Below are 23924 nucleotides of genomic sequence, written 5' to 3'. Positions count from 1 at the left end.
CCCAAATAAAAAAAAGAAAAAGAAAAAAAAATAGCTGTGCATTGTGATATGTGTCTATAGTTGCAGCTACTTGGGAGGCTAAGGCTGGCAGATCCCTCGAGCTCAGGAGTTTGAGGCTGCGGTAAGCCATGATATCACACCACTGCACTCCAGCTTGGGCAACAGAGTGAGATCCTGTCTCTGAAAGAAAAAAAAAAGAAAAAGCACTGAGCAAAAGATAGAAAAGGCTATTTGCATAGATCAAAAGGCTGATTAAAAGGTTTGACTTCAGCCCGGTGCAGTGGCTCATGCCTATAATCTCAGCACTTTGGGAGGCCGAGGCGGGCAGATCATGAGGTCAGGAGATCGAGACCATCCTGGTTAACACGGTGAAATCCCGTCTCTACTAAAAATACAAAAAATTAGCCAGATGTGGTGGCGGGCACCTGTAGTCCCAGCTACTTGGGAGGCTGAGGCAGGAGAATGGCGTAAACCTGGGAGGTGGAGCTTGCAGTGAGCCAAGTCTGGACTCCAGTCTGGGTGATAGAGCAAGACTCCATCTCAAAAAAAAAAAAAAGGTTTGACTTCATAAGCAATCAAATAAAAAAGAGAGGCCATTTATTATTGCTCATCAAATTGGCAAAATTAAACTATTTCTAGAAATCAATTTAGCACCCACTGTGAGGGAGGCACACGCCGGCTGGTGGGGACAGACGTTGGCTTTTCTGAGTGACCGGGTTTCTAAGCCTCCTAAGCAGGCTTGTCCTGGCACCTGGAAATTCTAAACATTGGCAAGCTTACCTGTTGTTCTGCCATGCAAATCAAGAAATTTACAATGCTTTAATTTTGATTCCATAATTTTTAAAAATAAAACTTCAGAAGCCTTCTCAGTAAGTCTTCTAGCCTTATCCATAAATTGGCAGGAAAAAAAGAAGTTTTGTTTAGTTCAGTATACCCCACCCTTTCCAGATCTGGCCCAAGTAATTACTAAAACTGTATATATAGGGTTTGTGGCTAATGTAATATCTATTTTCACCCTATTGAAACTTTCATAGATTTTTTTTTTTTAATATGAGAGCTACTGTGTGAGATGCAAGAATGAGTCACCAAAAAGATCACCTTCTTTTAGTTAAAGGAGACAGCAGCAAAAAAGAGGGAGGGTGAGCTAAGCCTTGACAGATAGATTCTTTAAGACGGTCCCTGTCATGAACAGGGCATGACGGGGAGGCCGGATGACATAACGAAGGGGACCCTGAGGTGGTAGCCCCAGGTCTAATTCTGAACCCAGGGAGGCTTTCCTCAGCCTCCGTCTTCCATCCCAGGAAACGGTGGTCAGCACTCCTTGCAATCCGGTGTTTGAACTGCCATTGTTTTTGGGACACCTACTGGATTAGTTTGCTCAGGCCACTAAGTTAGTGTCCACACATACATGTACATAAGCTAGTCTCCCAAACAAGGGAACATGTGTGACATCCATTTGCCAAAGATAATTGGGTTCCAGTCCTCGAGGATTCACTCCTCCTGTAAAAGATGAGGAATGCACCATTTGGCAAGTTGGGCATCGCTGGATAATACCTTTAGCTTCTTTCCAGGTAATGCTGTATCTGCGTTTGAGACCAGAGGCATTCACCTGGGTCAAATTGTGAAAGTGTCGAGCATTAGATATTGCAGTAGCATCTAGGCGATCAGCCATTTGATTCCCTTCAGTCAAAGGTCCTGGAAGAGGTGTATGAGCTCTAATGTGAGTGATGTAAAAATGCATTCTACTCCTAACTGCTGTTTGCAATTGGGTAGGTAAACCCAACAGTTGTTCATTTGTATGAAATCATAACTGGGCATTTTCAATTAACTGGGTGGAGTGAACCACGTATGAAGAATCAGAAATCACATTAATAGGCGTATCCAAAGCAGTCAACGTCTCAATTACAGCTACAAGTTCTGCTTTTTGAGCTGAAGTACAGGACGTCTGAAAAACTTTACCTTTTGAGCCGGAATAAGAAGCTTTACCATTACTAGACCCATCTGTAAAAACATTCTCAGCACCTTCAATTGGTTTAAATTTAGTTATTTTAGGGATAATCCAATTAGTTAATTTCAAAAACTGAAACAGTTTTGTTTTAGGAAAATGATTATCGGGAATACCCACAAAGTCAGCTAAATGGGTTTGCCAAGTAGACTATTTATAAAAGCTTGCTGCATTTGTGCCTTCGTGAGAGGGACAATCATTTTTCCAGGATCATATCCATGTAATGTAACAATCCGAGTTCTCCCATTTCCTATCATGGCAGCGATTTGATCCAAACAAGGAGTTAGAGTCTGTGAATTAGTATGTGGAAGAAAAAGTCACTCTCCTAAGTCCTGTTCTTGGACAACAACACCAGTAGGTGAATGCTGAGTTGAAAAAATTAGCAAATCTAGAATCTTCTCTGGATCTATTCTATTTATCTGAGCTTTATGGACTTGCTTCTCAATCAGTTGTAACTCAACCTCAGCCTCCTTTGTTAATTGCCGAGGGCTAGTGAGACTAGGATTTCCTCTAAGGATAGAAAACAGATTACTCATGGCATAGGTAGGAATGCCTAGAGCAGGTCGTATCCAATTGATATCTCCTAGTAATTTTTGAAAATCGTTTACCGTTTTTAATTTATCCTTACGTATGGTTACTTTCTGTGGTACAATGGTAGTGTCATTTACTAAGGTCCCCAAGTAGGAGTAAGGAGTAGTAATCTGAATTTTGTCAGGAGCTATAATTAAACCAGCACGAGAAATGGAATTTTGCGAGTGATCACAACATTGGCTAATAGTTCTCAAGTGGGGGCAGCACAAAGTATATCATCCATATAGTGAATAATGTAATTGCTTGCCCCACATACATCTGGCAAATTGTTGAGCCGTTTGACATGCCCTGTGACAGCACCTTCCAGTGACAATGCTTAACAGGCTGCAGGTTGTTCACTGCAGGAATTGTAAATGCAAACCGTTCACAGTCTTGCTCAGCTAAAGGGATAGTAAAGAAACAGTCTTTTAAATCTATGACTATTTTAAAAGTCAATTTTTTGGAATTATAGCAGGAGAAGACAATCCTGGCTGTTATGTTCCCATAGGTTGTATAACTGAATTGATGGCTCTTAAGTCAGTTAACATTCTCCATTTACCTGATTTTTTCTTAATTGTGAAAACTGCAGAATTCCAAGGAGAAAATGTTGGAGCTATGTGCCCATTTTCTAATTGTTCAGCAACTAATTTCTCTAAAGCCTCCAGTTTTTCTTTACTTAGCGGCCATTGCTGTATCCAAATCGGCTTATCTGTTAACCATTTTAAAGGTATAGGTTCTGGAGGCTTAACAATGGCCACTATCAAAAATGATATCCTAATCTTTGGCGGGAACTTTTTCCACTTGAAGCAGTTCTTTCAAACCTTGCAAATTTTTTTCTAGTCCCATACCAGGGACATACCCCATTTCATGCATTGTATGTTGACTTTGAGGGCTATATGATTGTCCTGGAATTAGAACTTATGCTCCCCACTGTTGTAATTAATCTCTTCCCCATAAATTTGTAGGTACAGAAGTTATAATTGGTTGAATAGTCTCAGGTTGTCCGTCGGGCCCCTCACAATGCAAAATATAACTACTTTGATATACTTCAGGGGCTTTACCAACTCCAAGTGTGTTAAATTGAGCAGGTTGAATTGGCTACGTGGACAGCCAGTGCTGTAGAGAAATGATTGAAATGTCCACTCCTGTATCTACAAAATCTTTAAATTTCTTTCCTTGAATACTTATTTTACAGGTAGGATGTTTATCAGTAATTTGACTTACCCAATAAGCTCCTTCGCCTTGTTTATTTGTGCTTTCAAATCCTCCTGTTTGTTTAATTTCACTTTTTCCCATTCCCACATATGGCACAATCAGGAGCTGTGCTATGTGCTCTCCTGGCTCCGCTTTCCAGGGAACAGAAGTAGATACAACAACTTGAATTTCCCCATTGTAATCTGACTCAATGACTCCTGTATGTATTTGTACCCCTTTTAAACTTAAACGAGGCCTTCCTAAAAGTAATCCTATTGTCCCTGCTGGCAAAGGTCCACAGACTCCTGTTGGGACCTTTCGTGGGGGTTCCCCAGGCAGAAGGCTCACAGCTTTTGTGCAGCATAAATCTACTGTGGCACTACCGGCTGCGGCAGGAGACAGACATTGTACAGGGGTGAGGGAGTGGCCTGAGCTGGAAATGCCCCGGTTTAGAACAGGGCCTGGGATGGGCCCCTCATGGCATTTCCCGAAATCAGGGTTCCCTTCTCTATCAAACTTAGAGTGACACTGACCAGCCCAGTGTTTTCCTTTTTTACATTTTGGACATATTTCAGGCTCAGCAGTTTTCTTTTTTCCCCTATCTGGAAGCCTGACTCGCTGAATTTTTCTACATTCTTTTTTAGTGTGACCATGCTTCCCACAGTTAAAACAAGCTCCAGGAAACAGAGTATTTCCTTTATCCACTCTCAGTCCTGCCATTGCCTGTGCCAACAAAGTAGCTTTATGCAGATTACCTCCAATACTGTCACAGGCCTTGATATAATCAACTAAATGTGCTTTCCCTCTGATAGGTCGCAGAGCAGCCTGGCCATCGGGATTCGCATTGTCGAAAGCTAATAACTGCAACACTATATCCTGAGCAGCCGAATCTGCAATCATCGTTTTAAGAGACTCCTGTAACGGAGCTATAAAATCCACATATGGTTCCCTTGGTCCCTGTTTTATAGCACTAAAGGAAGGGTATTGTTCTCCACCTGAAGTGATTTTTTCCCAAGCTCTAACGCACACTCCTCTAAGCAGTTCTATGGCCTCATCCTGCATGACGACTTGTGCATCTAAACCAGCCCAGCCGCCAACCCCCAAAAGTTGGTCTGCAGTTATATTAATTTGAGGTTGGGCCTGGGCATTGTGAGCAGCCTGAATGGAAGCTTCATCTGCCCACCAAGTTTTAAATTGTAAGAACTGAGCAGGAGTTAGACAAGCTCGAGTAAGAGTGTCCCAGTCAGCAGGAATCACCCGATGGAAACAGTAGCATTCTTTAACAGTCCCAATACAAAAGGAGAACCTGGTCCATCCTGATTTATTGCTTCTTTCAATTCTTTGAGTCATTTAAAAGGAAAAGGCTCAAATGTAGCTGTAATATTTCCCTGTTGATCTGGGGGGTGTATTCTAACAGGGAACTGCCAAGCCTCTAAATCACCCTCTCATCTAGCTTGCTGAATTCCTGCCTGAATAGAACTAAGAGCCGTCACTCGAGGCGCTGCTCCAAGTCACTGGGGCAACTACTTTTTGCCCAGTGTCCTCCGGAAAAGAAAGATCTGGGGGGCGATTTTCTTCAAAATAATAATGAGGGGGTGCAGACGGGTAGGGATGAACCTCTCCTTCCTTTGCCACTTTAGCTTCAGCTGGCAAATAAACATGCTCTGAACACTATACTCTTGTTCCTCCTCATTATCAGTGTGAAAGAGTTCCAAGGTGAAAAGAACCAGACCCCATATCTGTCCCATTGTTACCCTGACGCTTCCAAGCTCCCCTTCTTACTCACCACGGGGACTACTTTAAGAGTACTCGGGTATCCTCCAGCTAGTTTTCCATTCCAACTGTCGCTCTGGTGACCCTTCGACCTGGATTCGAGCCCCCACGATGGACGCCACTTGCCGAGACCAGCTCAGCTGGGGAGACCCTAACCCAGTGGCACTAGAGGAATTAAAGACACACACACAGAAATATAGAGGTGTGAAGTGGGAAATCAGGGGTCTCACAGCTTTCAGAGCTGAGAACCCCAAGAAGAGATTTACCCACATATTTATTAACAGCAAACCAGTCATCAGCATTGTTTCTATAGATATTAAATTAACTAAAAGTATCCCTTATGGGAAACGAAGGGATGGGCCGAATTAAATGAATAGGTTGGGCTAGTTAACTGCAGCAGGAACACACCCTTAAAACACAGATCACTCATGCTATTGTTTGTGGCTTAAGAATGCCTTTAAGCGGTTTTCTGCCCTGGGTGGACCAGGTGTTCCTTGCCCTCAATTCCTGTAAACCCACAACCTTCCAGCTTGGGCATTAGGGCCATTATGAATGTGTCACAGTGCTGCAGAGATTTTATGGCCAGTTTTGGGGCCAGTTTATGGCCAGATTTTGGGGGGCTTGCTCCCAACACTCCCATGTGTCCTCACGGTCATTCCTCTATGTGTCTGTGTCCCAATCTCTTAATAAGGACCTGTGGGATTAGGGCCCACCTCAGTGACCTCATTTTACCTTAATGACCTCTTTAACGGCCCTATCTCCAGCAGACACAGTCACATTCTGAGGTAAGGAGTTAGGACTGGCCGGGCGCGGTGGCTCAGGCCTGTAATCCCAGCACTTTGGGAGGCCGAGACGGGCGGATCACGAGGTCAGGAGATCGAGACCATCCTGGCTAACATGGTGAAACCCCGTCTCTACTAAAAAAAATACAAAAAACTAGCCGGGCGTGGTGGCGGGCGCCTGTAGTCCCAGCTACTCGGGAGGCTGAGGCGGGAGAATGGCGTAAACCCGGGAGGCGGAGCTTGCAGTGAGCTGAGATCCGGCCACTGCACTCCAGCCTGGGCGACAGAGCGAGACTCCGTCTCAAAAAAAAAAAAAAAAAAGGAGTTAGGACTTCAGCATAGTAATGGGGTGAGCCATGACACTTACTAAAGCCGTTCATAGTTGCCACTGCCCACGGACTTAGGAACACTCTCCCTCTGTGACACACAAAGCGTCTCATGGAGGTGTTGGCTCCCTGACCACCACAGAGCTCAGGTGACCAACTTCCTTGTCACTTTTAGCACCCTGAACATGTACTCTTAGCACACAGCTGCAACCCCTGCCAGACTGCGGGCTGCCAGGGACACAGGGGTTCCAAACTGTCTTCTATTCCTGTCTGCATCTGGCAGAGCACCTTTACCACTGAGCTCAGTAAATATATTTTTTAAAAAAATAAAATACCTACAGATTTTGGTTTTTTTTTTTTTTTTCTTTTTGAGACGGAGTTTCACCCTTGCCGCCCAGGCTGGAGTGCAGTGGTGCAATCTCACCTCCACCTCCCAGGTTCAAGCGATTCTCCTGTCTCAGCCTCCTGAGTAGCTGGGATTACAGGCACATGCCACCACACCCAGCTAATTTTCTGTATTTTTAGTAGAAATGGGGTTTCACCATGTTAGCCAGGCTGGCTGGTCTCAAACTCCTGACCTTAGGTGATCCACCTGCCTTGGCCTCCCAAAGTGCTGGGATTACAGGCATGAGCTACCGCAACCGGCCAATACCTACAGCTTTTTAACAAAAGGAACTGAATATCTCACTTTGAAATCATAATAGTAAGACGTGGCTTTGGCTGGATTCCTCTAGCTCACCTGTGTCAAATCACACAGTGGACAGACAGAGTGAGGTTGACCACAAGCCACATGTATCCCAGCGTCGAAAAACACAGTGAAGACTTAATGAGTGGTCTGGCATTGATTTTTTCCTTTGCATGAGCTACTTTTCCATTTTATGAATGTCTTTTCTCAATGAGAGTCTTTCTCCATTAAAAAAAATTCATTCGGCTGGGCGCGGTGGCTCAAGCCTGTAATCCCAGCACTTTGGGAGGCCGAGACGGGCGGATCACGAGGTCAGAAGATCGAGACCATCCTGGCTAACACGGTGAAACCCCGTCTCTACTAAAAAATACAAAAAACTAGCCGGGCGAGGTGGCGGGCGCCTATAGTCCCAGCTACTCGGGAGGCTGAGGCAGGAGAATGGCATAAACCCGGGAGGCGGAGCTTGCAGCGAGCTGAGATCCGGCCACTGCACTCCAGCCTGGGCGACAGAGCGAGACTCTGCCTCAAAAAAAAAAAAAAAAAAAAATTCATTCTATGTCAAATGCATTTTCACATTATCTACAATACATAGATAATAATATTACTATGTATTCATGCGAAGTAATTATCCTTTTATTCTTTATCCTCTATTAGCCAAATAAGATGGCTCAAAATGGCAAGAAGAAACATTTATTTGGGAAGGATGTAAATTTGTATGTCTCTAAAAAATGGAGGGTTTTAAGACTTCCCTCATTTATAAGAAATTGCCGTGATTCATTTATTCGACATAAACCTAATGGCGTAATTCATAATTTCCTCTGGGAATCATGTGCAACCTTGACGTATTGGATCTGCGGAGGAGGAGAAAATGTAAGATCCCAGCTGTATTCTGGTGATAACAGCTTGGTGGGTTTATTGAGGTAAAAATACTTGTTCAGGTGCTTTTCATAGGTGCTATTGAGTCCATTTTTGATGTCATGAATAACTCCGTTCAGATATTCTTCGATGAAGTCTAAAATATTATGGGGCGTGCCACCAACCATCAAGCTGCCATAATAGAAATCCCCCTGTCCAGGCCGGGCGCGGTGGCTCAAGCCTGTAATCCCAGCACTTTGGGAGGCCGAGACGGGCGGATCACGAGGTCAGGAGATCGAGACCCTCCTGGCTAATACAGTGAAACCCCGTCTCTACTAAAAAAATACAAAAAAGTAGCTGGGCGCGGTGGCGGGCGCCTGTAGTCCCAGCTACTCCGGAGGCTGAGGCAGGAGAATGGCGGGAACCCGGGAGGCAGAGCTTGCAGTGAGCTGAGATCCGGCCACTGCACTCCAGCCTGGGCGACAGAGCGAGACTCCGCCTCAAAAAAAAAAAAAAGAAATCCCCCTGTCCAAATGGGATGCAAGCTGCTGAGGTCGGCCTCCTCTCATAAGGGAAGTTCTTGGTGTTTCTGAAATACCACCAGGCATGGAGCTGGGCCACCAACGGGCCCAGTGTCTCCACCCCGAACTCATTCTGGAAGACCTGGTTGACCGCCATGCTGAAGAGGAAGTCCACCTCATCCTGGATGTGACTGGTGATATGTTCACCCAGACTCTTCATGTGCACCAGGGAGCCATCGAGCCACCACCTCTCAGCGTCCACTTCAAATGCTTTGAACGTTCGAAGAGGACTGGGCTCTATGTCAGGCAGCTGGAGGAAGGTGTCCACCATAATGTAGAAGATCACTCGGTAGCCTGTCATGAAGTGCTTATTCGCGGAGTGTAGGAACAGCCTCAGGTACTCCTCTGCAAACCTAGGTAACACACACCGGAGAAGAGACTTACTTTTCTTTTTTTTTTTGAGATGGAGTCTTGCTCTGATGCCCAGGCTGGAGTGCAGTGGTGTGATCTCGACTCACTGCAACCTCCGCCTCCCAGGTTCAAGCGATTCTCCTGCCTCAGCCTCCCAAGTAGCTGGGATTACAGGCACCCGCCACCACGCCTGGCTAATTTTGTGTGTGTGTGTGTGTTTTTAGTAGAGATGGGGTTTCACCATGTTGGCCAGGCTGGTCTCAAATTCCTGACCTCAGGTAATCCACCCACCTCAGTCTCCCAAAGTGCTGGGATTACAGGCATGAGCCACCGTGCCCAGCCAACACTTACTTTTCTAAACATGATCAGGAGAAGAGGCGGTTGAATGCGCTAACATGGGTGTCCTCTGATGCTAAGGAACTCGGGATGTATAAGCGTGGAAGAGTCGGGCCCACAGCTTCAGCTGAGTGGGTGAGTGGGAAGGAATGTCCTGACTCGGAGGGCCTGAGAAAAGCCACCATGTTTTGGAATGGCTGTTGTGAAGAAAGGGAGCAGGAGCTAAATGGATATGAGTCAAAAAGTTCCCACTGGGTGTTAAGGACTCGGCCATCGACAGAGAAACCCAGCACACCTTTTGTACAGGCCAGCCAGAAATGGAAGGAAATCATATCTACAGTAGTCCATTTCCAAGACAAAGGGCCTTAAATCTGCTTAGGTCAGCAAACTACAAAAGAAACAGGATATACTAGGCCCCTGCTTCTATAGCCAATGCCTGCTTGTTGGCCTCCCACCTTAGTTGCCCTCACCCAAACCAAAAAACTTTAATCAAAAAAGTTTAAAAAGATAACACTTTACTAGTCTGCAAAATAGCTTGCTTTGTCTGTTCTTATCAGCCTGCTCAGCTACTTAGGTCATAAGTCAGACACTTGAAGAGCCCCTGAGCTGACCACGATTGCAATGCATTGTGGGCTGCAACAAAATGCAGCAAGATCACCCTAAAGAAAACACCTAAAGCACCTGCCCAACAACCAATAGGTGACGTCTGGGAAGATTGTGACCCCACCCCCTACCATGGGCAACCGGGGGAGGGGCCTGTGCACTAGGGGATAAATGGTTCGTTGAAGCTGTGCTGGGTGTGCCTGCCCATCAGACACCCGATCTTGCAAGACTGTCATTAAAAGTCTCACTTTCACTGTTCTCCAGGTCTCTGAGTCCATTCTTTGGTTTTGGAAGGGTGAGTTCGTTTCTCACAGAAATCGTGGCTATTGTTAATTATGCTTAATTATGGTTGGCTCTTTGGAGGTCAAAGACCTGTGAATGCTGATCCACATTTTCCCAAAATAAAAAAGGGCAAAGGTGAGTGGCACCTACCTGCCAGTAGCAAAGACAGCCAGGCCCACGGTGATATTCCGCCTTCTGTAATGTTTTTCCAGGACCTGCCTGTCAAAAGTCCCTTCCCATACGATGGGAGCAAGCCAGTCTGTTTTCGTTGTAACATCAGGGCGTTTTCTGTGGAACAAGAACCAAATTAAAACAGGGCTTGCTGGCCGGGCGCGGTGGCTCAAGCCTGTAATCCCAGCACTTTGGGAGGCCGAGACGGGTGGATCACGAGGTCAGGAGATCGAGACCCTCCTGGCGAACACGGTGAAACCCCGTCTCTACTAAAAATACAAAAAACTAGCCGGGCGAGGTGGCGGGCGCCTGTGGTCCCAGCTACTCGGAGGCTGAGGCAGGAGAATGGCGTGAACCCGGGAGGCGGAGCTTGCAGTGAGCTGAGATCCGGCCACTGCACTCCAGACCGGGCGACAGAGCAAGACTCCGTCTCAAAAAAAAAAAAAAAAAAAAAAAAAAAACAGGGCTTGCTTTACTGAGGTACGGCAGCAGGTGCCGAGCAATAATGACTAATGCTTAGAAAGCACCAACTGCACGCCTGGCTCTGTGTTTGAGTGCATTATCCCACTGGATTCATCTTTGTAATGCCCTATGCAGTGAGTGCCACCACCCCTGATCTCCACATGGGGAACCAGAGGCACACACGATTGAGTAAGTTGCCCGACACCGCACAGTTAACACGTGGGGGTTGGGATGCCACATCTAGCCCACCTGGCTCCTGGGTTTGTGCATTCCTCCCCCAACCACCTGCCTTTGAGCCCAGGAGCTGCCTTTTCCGAACTCTGACTGCAGCTCAAAATTAGGCAGCCCAGAGTCAGAACACTCTCCGATCATTCACTGAAGCCAAGATGGGAGGCAGGAGATCACCTCCCTTAGGCAATGCCTTTATTTTTCCCTCCTTCTCTGCTTTCTTTTTCTCTCTCCCCTTTTCCTACAAGTTTCTGGGGATGCCCTTTTTTTTTCAGCTTCTCCCTCATGCGTGAGGCCCATCAGTGCAATGCAGCAGAAAGGAGAAGTGAGTCCAAAAAGGGAGAGAGCCATCTGATTTGCCTTCAATACAACAAGACCACAGCAGGATTTAAGACAGGCTATTAAACATCTGAATATCAATGAATGTAAACCACCATATTGAAAGGTAGAGAAGATCAATCACATGCTCAACTTGGAAAGAACACCCTACAAAGTTCAATGTCGATTCATGATAAAAGCGCCCAGAAAAAATGTAATAGAGGGGAATGCCCTCAACTTGATAAAGAACATCTACAAATATCCTCTAGCTCACACACCTCATAGTGAAAGACTGAATGCTTTCTCCCTACCATGAGGAACGTGGCAGTTCCAACATAGTGATGACAGTTCTAGCCACTGCAATAAGGCAAGAAAATGAAATAAAAGCCATCAGATTGGAAAGGAAAAAAAATAACACTGTCCCTATTTGCAGATTACATAATTGTCTACATCGAAAATCCTAAGGAATCTAAAAACAACCAAAATCTCCTAGAAGTAACAAGTGAACTCAGCAAAGCTTCAGGATACAAGGTCAGCACATTAAAAAAGTAATCTCCTTACTATGAACAATGAACATGCAGAAAGTAATATTTAAAACACAACGCTATTTACAGTTTCTCCAAAGAAAATGGAATACTTTAATATATCACTACTGAAAAGGAGTCACTCCCCATTTGCTTCTCCCTACAATCCCTGCAACAACTCATCTACTTTCTGTCTCTGTAGATTTGCCTGTTCTGGAAATATGGCTGAATAGTATTCCATTGGATGGCTAGACCACATTTTGTTTATTCGTTCATTAGTTGATGAACATTTGAGTTATTAATACTTTTGGCTATTATGAATAATACTGCTATTAAAATTCATACATGAGTTTTTGTGTGAAGATATGCTTTTAATTCTCTTGGGTATATATCTAGAGGCAGAACTGCTGGGTCATATGATAATTCTATGGTTAACTTTTTGAGGAACTGACAAACTGTCTTCCATAAAGGCTGCACCATTTTACATTCCTACCAAAAGTAGATGAAATTTCAAATTTCTCCACATCCTCACCAACACTTTTTGTTATCTTTTTTATTCCAGCCATCCTACTTTACACATCTTTATACATCATACATAGAGTGTGAAGTGCTATCTCATTGTGACCTTAATTTGCGTTTCCCTAATGACTAATAATGTTGAGCATCTTTTCCTGTGCTTATTGGCCATTAGTATATCTTCTTTGGAGAAATGGCTATTCAGATCCTTTGCCCATTTTAAATCACTATTTGTCATTTTGTTGTTTAATTATAAGAGTTATTTATATATTCTGGATATTAGGCCCTTATCAGATATGAATTGCAAATGTTTTTCCCATTCTGTGGGTTGTCTTTTCGTTTTCTTGATAATGTCCTTTGATTCATGAAAGTTTTAGTTTTGATAAAGTCCACTTTACCTATCTTTTATTGTTGTTGTACTTTTGATTTATCAGGTTGAGGAAGTTCCCTTCCATTTCTAGTTTGTTGGGTGCTTATTATTTTAAGCGTTGAATTTTGTCAAATGCTTTTTCTGCATCTATTGAGATGATCCTGTGGGTTTTATATTCTGTATTCTATTAATACAGTGTATTACATTAATTGATTTTCATATATTGAACCAACCTTGAATTCCTGGAATAAATCCCACTATGTAGTTTATGGTGTATAATCCTTTTTTACATGTTGCTGAATTCAGTTTTCTATAATAGTATTTTGCTGAAAAGTTTCGCATTTATATTCATACGGGATATTCGTCTGTAGTTTTCTTGTGATACTTTTGTCTTGTTTTGATATCAGGGTAATACTGGTCTAGAATGAGTTAAAAAATACTCCTTTCTATTTTAATATTTTGAAGAGCTTGTGAAAGATTGGTATTAATTCTTCTTTAGCATTTGACATAGTTTACCAATGACATTTTGTATTTCTGGGCTTTTCTTTGTAGAAAGATTTTTATTACTAATTCAATGTATTTACTTATTATAGCTCATTCAAATTTTCCCTTTTTTCTTTAGTCTTTCTAGGAATTTCTTCATTTCACATAGGTTATTTAATTTGTTGGCATACAATTAATCACAGTGTTCCCTCATAATCCTTATTATTTCTGGAGGTTGGTGGTCATGTCCTCTCTTTCACTCCTGATTCTAGTAATTTCAGTTCTCCCTTTTTATCTAGGTCAATCAAGTTACACTTTTGGCAAATTTGTTTATCTTTTCAAAAAACCAATTTTGGTTTTGTTAACTTTCTCTATTATTCTTCTATTTTCTATTTAATTGATTTGCTCCTCTTTTTTTTTCCTGTGCTTGCTTTAGTTTTATTTGGTTCTTCTTTTCTGATTCTCTTAATGTATACATTTTCCTTAACGTATAAAGCCTAAGACCAGCGTGGTCAAAATGGCAAGACCTTATCTCTACAAAAGAATTTAAAAATTAGTAGGTTATTGACTTGGGATCTTTCATTTTAATGTAGGCATTTATAGCTATAAATTTCTCAGTAAGCACTGCTTTTGCTGCATTCCATAAGTTTGGCATGTAGTGTTTTTATTTTCAATCACATTGAAATATTTTTTAATTTCTCTTGTGATTCCTTTTTGATTATTTAGGAGTGAATTGTTAAATGTCCACACATCTGTAAATTACCCAAATTACTTTCTGTTATTGATTTCTAATTTTAGAATTTAGAAAAAATGATCAAAGAACATACTTTGGGCTGGGCGCAGTGGCTCACGCCTGTAATCCCAGCACTTCAGGAGGCCGAGGCAGGCGGGTCATGAGATCGGGAGATCAAGACCATCCTGGCCAACACCGTGAAACCCCGTCTCCACTACATATATAAAAAATTAGCCAGGCATGGTGGTGGGCGCCTGTAGTCCCAGCTACTTGGGAGGCTGAGGCAGGAGAATGGCATGAACTCAGGAGATGGAGCTTGCAGTGAGCCGAGATTGTGCCACTGCACTCCAGGCTGGGCGACAGAGGAAGACTCTGTCTCAAAAAAGAAAGAACATACTTTGTATGATTTCAATCATTTGAATTTATTGAGATTTTATTGTGCAACATAATGGCCTATCCTGGAAAATGTCTCATGTGCACTTGAGAATATATATTCTTCTCTTATTGGGTGATTCTATAGATGTCTGCGAGGCCTAGTTTGTAGTATTTTTAAGCCTTCTATTTCCTTGTTGATTCGTTGTTCTGTCTTTTATTGAAAGTGAAGTACTGAAGTCTCTGGCTATTCTTGTTGAATTGTCAGTTTCTCCCTTCAGTTCTGTCAGTTTTTGCTTCATGTGTTTTAGAACTGTTATTAGATGCAAACGTTTATGTGTTTGTTGTATCTTATTGATGGATGGATCCTTTTGTCTTAGAAAATGCCCCATTTTTTTTTTCTCTAGCAGTAAGTTTCGTCTTTGTCACTTGTGTCTGATATTCATACAGAGCCGCTTTGGCTCTCTTTTGGTTACTGTTTGTATGGTGTACACGTTTCAATTCTTTTAGTTAAACCAATTTGTGTCTTTGAATAAAAAATGTCTCTTGTAGATGGCATATAAATACATTTTTATACATTCTAACAATCTCTGTCTTTTTAAATTAGTGTTTTACCCATTTACAAAATGTAATAAAACTTGACATTTTATTTTCTATATGTCATGTAATTTTGACTGGGCGCGGTGGCTCACACCTGTAATCCCAACACTTTGGGAGGCAGAGGCGGGCAGATCACGAAGTCAGGAGATCAAGACCATCCTAGGTAACACGGTGAAACCCTGTCTCTACTGAAAATACAAAAAAATTAGCTGGGCATGGTGGCAGGCACCTGTAGTCCCAGCTACTTGGGAGGCTGAGGCAGGAGAATGGCATGAACCTGGGAGGCAGAGCTTGCAGTGAACTAAAATCGTGCCACTGCACTCCAGCCTGGGCAATAGAGCTAGACTCCATCTCAAAAAAAAAAAAAAAAAAGAAAAACAAAAACAAAACAACAAACAAACAAAAAAAACTACACAAAAGATGAAATGTGAATGAATGGTAAACATATAAAAAGATACTCAGGAGGCTGAGGCAGGTGGATCACCTGTGGTCAGGAGTTCAAGACCAGCCTGGCCAATATGGTGAAACCCTGTCTCTACTAAAAATACAAAAATTAGCCAGGTGTGGTGGCAGGTACCTGTAATCCCAGCTACTCAGGAGGCTGAGGCAGGAGAATCACTTGAACTCTGGCGGCAGAGGTTGCAGTGAACCAAGATCACGCCATTGCACTCCAGCCTGGGCAACAAGAGCAAAACTTTGTCTCTGAAAAAAAAAAAAAATACTCAAACAATACAATTACAGAAATGCAAATTGAATTGAGATGTCTTAACTAGCAGCTTTACCAAACATAAAAAAGCTGGTAATACTTTATGCACTGTATACAAGAAGATAAAATGGTACCATTACTAAAAGTAAATTTAGCAATTTTAAATTTACATCAAAAATTTTAAATGTCTGCATTCTTTGGCCTAATAACTTCATTTTAGAAATGGATCTCACATAGGAAGTCACACATCTGTGTAAAAGAAAAACAAAAAAGGGCTACATTTAGTCACCAGAACTTTGCCTACAATAGCCCCCAAACTGTAAATAACCCCAAACCTACATAGGAACACAACACAAAGTTGAACACTACACACACTTTACAAAGGATGAGGCTGCCCCTGAGTGCTGCCACCAAAGTCAAGTAGCGTTATCAGTAGCATTTTCAAGCTATTTCCGAAGAGACTTTCTTGCACTGCATAAACCAGGAAAGCTAAGCCAGATAGAGTGAGTCTGCTTCTTCATGACCACCATCATCGCCTGGTTCATGATCAACGGACCCTGGTTTGTTTATAAGAGCCTCGAAAATAAAACTCCAATTCTGGAAACCTCCCAGGAGAGCTGAATTTGGTGACTGGCGAAGAAAAACCTATCACGTCAAGTTGAGGTATATCGTTTGTGTGTGCATGCAAACAGGCATTTTTGTTCTTACCCAGGATGAAACCAGTCTGAGAGCCGAAGTTCTTCTACTTGGTGATTCCTGGGTACAAAGAGAAAACCGAGTGATTACAGGGAGCCTGTTCAATGTTCATTGAGCCTGCAATGGGCAGGCCCTGTTTGGCATTTTGTCAACATGCGTCAACCCAAATCAGAGTCGGGGAGGCCTCCTGGAGAGGAGATATCTCAGCTGGGTAGGGAAGGGTATGAGCTGGTCTAGGAAAGAGATGTAGGGAAAGGAGGTCATGGCCACAGGCAGAATGTCAGGAAAGAGTATGGGTGTTGGGAGGAAGATTTTTTTAAAAAAAGGAAATGGCCGGGCGCGGTGGCTCACGCCTGTGATCCCAGCACTTTGGGAGGCCGAGGTGGGCAGATCATGAGGTCAGGAGATCGAGACCATCCTGGCCAACACTGTGAAACCCCGTCTCTACTAAAAATACAAAAAAAATTAGCTGAGCATGGTGGTGGGCGCCTGTAGTCCCAGCTACTCAGGAGGCTGAGGCAGGAGAATGGCGTGAACCCGGGAGGTGGAGCTTGCAGTGAGCCGAGATCACACCACTGCACTCCAGCCTGGGCGACAGAGCCAGACTCCATCTCAAAAAAATAAAAAAATTAAAAAAAATAAACATCTTGTGTAGGGTTTTGTGTGGACGTAAGTTTTTTAATCAGTTGGCTAAATGCCTAGGAGCACAGCTGCTCCATGGCGTGGTAAAGCTCTGTCTAGCTTTCTAAGGAACTGCCATGCTGTCTTCCACAGTACCATTTTGCATTCCCACCAGCAATGAATGAGCATTCCTGTCGCTCTACTTCCTCACCAGAAGCTGGTTTTCAGATTTTAGATTTTTGGGTGTTAGCCATTCTAATGGGTGTGTAGTGGTATCTCCTGTCTTCATTGCCGTTCCCTGATGACAAATGAGACTGAGAATCTTGGCGTTTGCTTATTTCCCATCGGTATATCTTCTCTTGTGAGATTCTATTCAGCTCCTTCGCTCATTTTTAAATGTTTTAAAAGCCAGTATTTAATTTTTAAATTCAGGTGTTTGTTTCCTTAGTGTCGAATTTTAAGAGCTCTTTGCATATTTTGGATACAAGTCCCTTACCAGTTACGTATTGTGCAAAGCCTTCATTTTCAAAAACCATTATCTCTCATGATACTACTGCTGTTTAGCCTCTGGAAACACTGCATTGCTTATGAGGAAGACCATGAGGAGGGGTACAGAGAAGCAAGAATTTGAGTTTTTCTGGATGAGAGAATATTAGCAGATGTATGAGTCTGTTTTCATGCTGCTGATAAAGACATACCCAAGACTGGGAAGAAAAAGAGCTTTAATTGGACTTACAGTTCCACATGGCTGGGGAGGCCCAGAATCATAGCGGGAGGCAAAAGGTACATTTTCCATGGCGGCAGGCAAGAGAAAATGAGAAAGAAGCAAAAGCAGAAACCCCTGATAAACCCATCAGATCTCATGAGACTTATTCATTATTACGAGAATAGCACAGGAAAGACGGCCCCCATGATTCATTACCTCCCCTGGGCCCCTCCCACAACATGTGGGAATTCTGAGAGACACAATTCAAGTTGAGATTTGGGTGGGGAAAACGGCTAAACCATATCAACAGGTTTACAGATGTGTCCTCTAGTACACGTTTCTATATGCATAGACACAGGTTGACTTTAGTCTTTTTTACATTAAACACAAAGATGGAAACTTGAGACAGTTTATAATTCCTCTAAAATGGCATGCTCACCTTTATTTTTTATTATGCTTGTTTTATAAAATATTATATCCCTGGCATTGTCTTTCATGTATGTTTACTGTCTACCTTCTCTAAATAGAATGGAAGCTCCCTGAGGACAGGCACTTTAGTTATCACTGCATCCCCAGCACCTAGAATAGAGCCTGGCACCTAGAAGGCACTCTATTGAGTGAATAATTGTTGAATGTTTAACAATGAAGTAATTAAAATATGTATATTTTCCTTTGTCCCACAAAGACAAAGTAACTTCTGATTTACTTAGAGAGTAGTATTGATATCTTTGGACAAAACTCAGCAGTTTAGATTATCTCTGCCAGCCTGGGCAACATAGGTCTCTATAAAAAATTTCAAAAATTAGTTGTGTGTGGTGACATGTGCCTGTAGTCCCACCTACTCAGGAGGCTGAGGCGTGAGGATCGCTTGAGCCTGGGAGGTCAAGACTGCAGTGAGCTAATATGGCACCACTGCACTCCAGCCTAGGCAACAGAGTAAGCCCCTGTCTCAAAAATTAAATCAAATTAAATCAAATTAGACTAAATTAAATTAAACTAAATTAAATTAAAACCACCTCTGCCAATCACTAAAGATCATGATTCATCAATATTTTATATTTACCTGAAATAACGCTCAACCAACATCAGTGAAAAAGCAAATAAAACCAATAACAGCATTCTTTTGAAATTCATTCTCTCCTAGAGAAAAAGGGAGAAAAAAATTAGATTTTAATCAATAAAAAATGACATATTTGTCATCTTCTAACAATGAGTTAATGTATGGGCCTTGGACACCAACCTTAGAGATTGCTTCTAGAATATTCAGCTGTCAGGAGACAGCGACTTGAGTAGGGAAGCCTCTCTTCTCCTTCAAGTGCCCAGGGCTGACTGTTCCTTGTGGGCCAGCTTCACGTGCACTCTGACTTTTCGTATCAAAGTCTGCCTTGATTGCATAAAAGAAACACAATAAATCTCTCCACTGCAGGGCTGTGAAAACAGAATGAGGTCTTGATGAGGAAGTCATCTTGACCTAGGATAATGTATTCTGCCCCCAAAGTCGACTTTTTATTCTTTCTTCCTCACTGAGATCATAAGATGAGTAACCTGTTCCCAGACTATGCCGGTCGAAAAATTTACAAGTGCTCTCAAAGGTAGATCTTGTAAACAGGGAATGAAGTCTAAGTTAAAAGCATTAGACTTTAAGATGGAAATCTGGACTCTCACCAGTGCCTGAGTTGGTGATGGAGGCTTCATGTGGGATTTGGTTTACAAGCCCATTGGGAGCATGCCACTGGGCTGTGCGACCACACAAAATGCAGGTCTCTGATTCTCTGATTTTCCTTTTTTTTTTTTTTTTTTTTTGAGATGGAGTCTCACTCTGTCTCCCAGATTGGAATGCAGTGGCAGGATCTTGGCTCACTGCAACCTCTGCCTCCTGGGTTCAAGCAACTCTCCTGCCTCAGCCACCACACCCAGCTAATGTTTGTATTTTTAGTGAAGACAGGATTTCACTATGTTGGTCAGGCTGGTCTTGAACTGCTGACCTCAGGTGATCCACCCACAGCCTCCCAGTTATTTTCATTTTTGAACACCTATTTAACAAACATGATGCTTTAGTTCTGCACTGATAGCCATAAAGTAGCCACTTGCCACGTGTGGTCCCTAAGTGTGTGAAATGCAGCTGCTGTGAAATGAGGTAAGCTGCAAGTGTACAAAACACATGGGGTCTCAAAGTCAAACACAGTGGGAAAGAAAAGAATTTACCATCTCACTCATAACTTCATATCGATTCCACACTGAAATGGTAACAGTCTGGGTGTTGTAGTCTGGAAAGAGTGAGTTAAATGAAAAATAAATTATGAAAATTAATTCACTTGTTTCTTCTTACTGTTTGTAATGTGGCTACTAGGAAACTGGACATTGAAAATGTGGCTCACCAGCCAGGCGCGGGGGCTCACACCTCTAATCCCAGCACTGTGGGAGGCTGAGGCGGGTGGATCATGAGTTCAGGAGTTTAAGACCAGCTGGACCAACATGGTGAGACCCTGTCTCTACTAAAAATACAAAAATTAGCTGAGTGTGGTGGTGCATACCTGTAATCCCAGATACTCAGGAGGCTGAGGCAGCAGAATCGCTTGAACCCAGGAGGCGGAGGTTGCAGTGGGCTGAGATTGTGCTACTGCACTCCAACCTAGGTGACAGAGCAAGACTCTGTCTCAAAAAAAAAAAAGAAGAAAGAAAAAGAAAAAGAAAAAGACAGAAAAAGAAAGAAAGAAAATGAGGCTCACATTGTATTTCTATGGGAGCAGTTCTTCATATAATCCCATCCTCGGCAGGCTTCAGTTGGGCCCAGTTCTTGTGCCTCTGCAATTTGAAACTGATCACCTTTTAAATTCAAGATCACTAGAAATGCCATGTGGATGGGGTAAGACAGGCCCATCTAGCCAGATTCTCTGCAGCAGCATTCCCTCCTCCATAACATCATCCCTAGGCACCCTCCTAGCTGTGTTGATGAGCTGCCTGTCTGCCAATATCTTTCCGAGGTCAAGGTTAGGGGATGACCCTAACCCTGATTTTACCACAATCATCCAAACTCTCCTAGATCCCTCTTTAAAAGTCCTTTACCCTGGGTTAGAGTGATGTAAAGAGGTAGCCAAAGCCATCCCACGAGGAGAGGTATCTTCCAAGCATCATGTCTCTTGGTCTGTGTGTTGCGTCACAAACCAGCTGCCGTCTACTGCTCTCCTGGCGCTGGAGTCTTCCGTTGGTGCTGACATCACTGGGCTCCTTTGATGATGCAAGTGTCACAGTGACACCTCTGCCCACAGGTTCTTCCCATGGTTATGAGGACAAGACTTTGTCCCATTTGAAAAATTAAAGGATAGGCTGGGTGTGGTGGCTCATGCCTGTAATCCCAGCACTTTGGGAGGCCAAGGTGGGTAGATCATCTGAGGTCAGGAGTTCAAAACCAGCCTGGCCAACATGGTGAAACCTCATATCTACTAAAAATACAAAAAAATTAGCCAGGCGTGGTGGTGGATGCCTGTAATCCCAGCTACTTGGGAGGCTGAGAACAGAAGAACTGCTTAAGCTCATGAGGCAGAGGTTGCAGTGAGCCCAGATCATGCCATTGCACTCCAGCCTGGGCAACAGAGCAAGACTCCATCTCAAAAAAAAAAAGAACAGAACAGAACAGAAAGAAAGAAGGAAGGAAGGAAAGGAAGGAAGGAAGAAGGAAGGAAGGAGGAAGGAAGGAAAGGAAGGAAGGAAGGAAGGGAGGGAGGGAGGAGGGAGGGAGGAAGGAAGGAAGGAAGGAAGGAAGGAAGGGTTAAAGGAAATTTGTAAATATCCTTTTGCTTTTCATTTCCTTTGTTGTGTCTCCTTACTTCCTAATCACTGATTCTTACTTATGGAGAGATATTCTGAATGACTTATGTTTATATTCATACAACAGAGGAAAAATGCAGCATCCTTCTCCTCCTTCATCCTCTGAGGTTCTGTCTGATCACCCCAAGACAGTAAAACCCTTCTTATGCTGTCTGAGGATGTCATTTAAGTACTTATTTTTCTGATTACAGAAACAGCATGTTTTTGTGTTATGAGTCAGATGCCTCACTGCACAAAGGAAATGACAATTGTGCATAATTCCACCATCTTCAGACAGCCACCTTCATTCGTGGTCATAATAGGAACCTTTATTTATTTCACCCCTCTCATTTGAAAATAAAATAGTTTTTCTTATTGAAAAAGTAGGCTGGGCGCAGTGGCTCATGCCTGTAATCCCAGCACTTTGGGAGGCCAAGGTGGGCAGATCACAAGGTCAAGAGATCAAGACCATCCTGGCCAACATGGTGAAACCCCATCTCTACTAAAAATACAAAAAGTAGCCAGGCGCATGCCTGTAGTCCCAGCTACTCGGGAGGCTGAGGCAGGAGAATTGCTTGAACCCAAGAGGTGGAGGTTGTAGAGCTGAGATCAAGCCACTGCACTCCAGCCTGGCAACAGAGCAAGACCCTGTCTCAAAAAAAAAAAAGAAAGAAAAACTAGCGTATGTACATGTTAGTTTCACATAGCTGCCATAATGAATTAAACTGAGTAGCTTAAAACAACACAAATTTATTCTCTGACAATTCTGGAAGCTAGGAGCCCTAGATGGAGGTGTCTCCAGTATCTGATGCTGCAGCCGCCCTTGGCTCCCTTGGCTTGAGTACGCATCCCTCTTCTCAGCTTCTGTCATCACACAGTGTTCCCTCTCTGTCTCTCTCTCTCTCTCTCTCTCTGTGTATGTGTGTATGTGTCTGTGTGTCTTTCCTCCTCTCCTTAGGACATCGTCATGTTGCGTTAAGGGCCACCCTACTGCAGTGTGACCTCATCTTAATTTACACCTTAACCATAATCCTCAAAGACCCGATTTCCAAATAAGATCACATTCACAGATACCAGGGGTTAGGACTTGGGCATATGTTTTTAAGGAATACCATTCGACCCAGCAAACTTGGTAAAAAAAAAAATCAAAATAACGCATCTGCCAGGTGTGATGGCTCTAGCCTGTAATCCCAGCACTTTGAGAGGCAAAGGTGGGTGGATTGTTTGAGCTCAGGAGTTCGAGACTAGGCAACATGGAGAAACCCTATCTCTACTAAAATAAAAAAATTAGTTGGGTGTGGTAGCACACACCTGTAGTCCCAGCTACTCAGGAAGCTGAGGTGGGAGGATCTCTTGAGGCCAGGAGATGGAGGTTGCAGTGAGCCATGATCAAACCACTGCACTGCAGCCTGGGTGACGGAGCAAGACCCTGTCTCAAAAATAAAAACAAAACACTGAACAGTGCAAAGGGTTCTGCAATGCGCACCAAGTCTACTTCTTTGCTGGCCCTGGCTCTCCTCCTCCTCCACCCCAGGAGCACACACTGTAATGGCCCTTGGGTTTTATCCCATAACCCTTCTATGCATACAGAGACATACAGAGTTTGGTCTGTAATTCCTTTTTGGGTACAAGTGGTGATGTGCTACACTCTTCAGCACCCTAAGTTTCTCTCTCAGTATATTTTGAAGATCATTCCATTACATCTCATTCAAATTCAACTTGTTATTTACAGCCACACTGTATTCCATTATATGAGTGTACTGTAATTTATGTAACCAGTCTCCTATTGCCAGACATTCATGATAATGCCACCATGACAATCCTGGGACATGTTCTGCGACCACATGTTGGCTGACACTGACTTGATCCCCAGAAATGTAATTGCTGGTGTGGATGAAAAGAGTCAAATTCTGTAAAATATTTGAAGAGATTTATTCTGAGCCAAATATGAATGACTATGGCCTATGACACAGCCCTCAGGAGATCCTGAGAACATGTGCCCAAGGTGGTCAGGGTGGAGCTTGGTTTTATATATTTTAGGAAGGCATGAGACGTCAATCAAATACATTTAAGAAATACATTCGTTTAGTTCACAAAGATGGGACAACTCAAAGCAGAGACTTCCAGGCTATTGGTAAATTTAAACATTTTCTGGTTGACAATTGGTTGAGGTTATCTGAAGACCTGGGATTAATGGAAAGGATGTTCAGGTCAAGACAAAGGATTGCGGGGACCAAGTTTTATTGTGCAGAGGAATCTCTCAGATAG

The 23924-nt window shown here is 43.2% G+C and overlaps 1 protein-coding gene across 2 annotated transcripts; it reads right to left on the bottom strand.

Annotated features, from left to right (window-relative positions):
* Positions 1 to 7948: 7948 nt before the first annotated feature.
* On the bottom strand, positions 7949 to 20895 carry GLT6D1 (glycosyltransferase 6 domain containing 1). 2 transcript variants are annotated; one of them, XM_033238784.1, is made up of 7 exons: positions 20579 to 20895; positions 19090 to 19277; positions 18913 to 18989; positions 16535 to 16582; positions 10494 to 10631; positions 8710 to 9124; positions 7949 to 8396 (listed from the first exon to the last, which is right to left on the bottom strand). In XM_033238784.1, exons 3-7 carry the CDS (start codon positions 18981 to 18983, stop codon positions 8142 to 8144), a joined length of 927 nt encoding a protein of 308 aa, XP_033094675.1. In that variant the 5' UTR covers positions 18984 to 18989; positions 19090 to 19277; positions 20579 to 20895; the 3' UTR covers positions 7949 to 8141. The 2 variants fall into 2 exon arrangements, with proteins under 2 accessions (XP_033094675.1, XP_033094674.1); XM_033238783.1 differs by lacking the exons at positions 18913 to 18989; positions 19090 to 19277; positions 20579 to 20895 and adding an exon at positions 17880 to 18030 and having other exon boundaries at positions 7949 to 8402; positions 8716 to 9124.
* Between the last annotated feature and the right edge of the window lie 3029 nt (positions 20896 to 23924).

The sequence above is a fragment of the Trachypithecus francoisi genome, unplaced genomic scaffold (genome assembly GCF_009764315.1).
Source record: "Trachypithecus francoisi isolate TF-2019V2 unplaced genomic scaffold, Tfra_2.0 Lachesis_group16, whole genome shotgun sequence".
Classification (NCBI taxonomy): Eukaryota; Metazoa; Chordata; class Mammalia; order Primates; family Cercopithecidae; genus Trachypithecus; species Trachypithecus francoisi.
This window is presented reverse-complemented; position numbering and strand designations above follow the sequence as displayed.

Excerpts from the sequence above, each read along its gene's own strand:
- GLT6D1 (XM_033238783.1), bottom strand. The coding sequence starts at position 18,007 with ATGAGATCTGATGGGTTTATCAGGGGTTTCTGCTTTTGCTTCTTTCTC. Across the intron at positions 9,125-10,493 it reads GCTGTCTTTGCTACTGGCAG|GTTTGCAGAGGAGTACCTGA; the intron begins GTAGGTGCCACT and ends TGTGTTACCTAG. Across the intron at positions 8,403-8,715 it reads CTTGCATCCCATTTGGACAG|GGGGATTTCTATTATGGCAG; the intron begins GGGGATTTCTTT and ends CGGCCTGGACAG.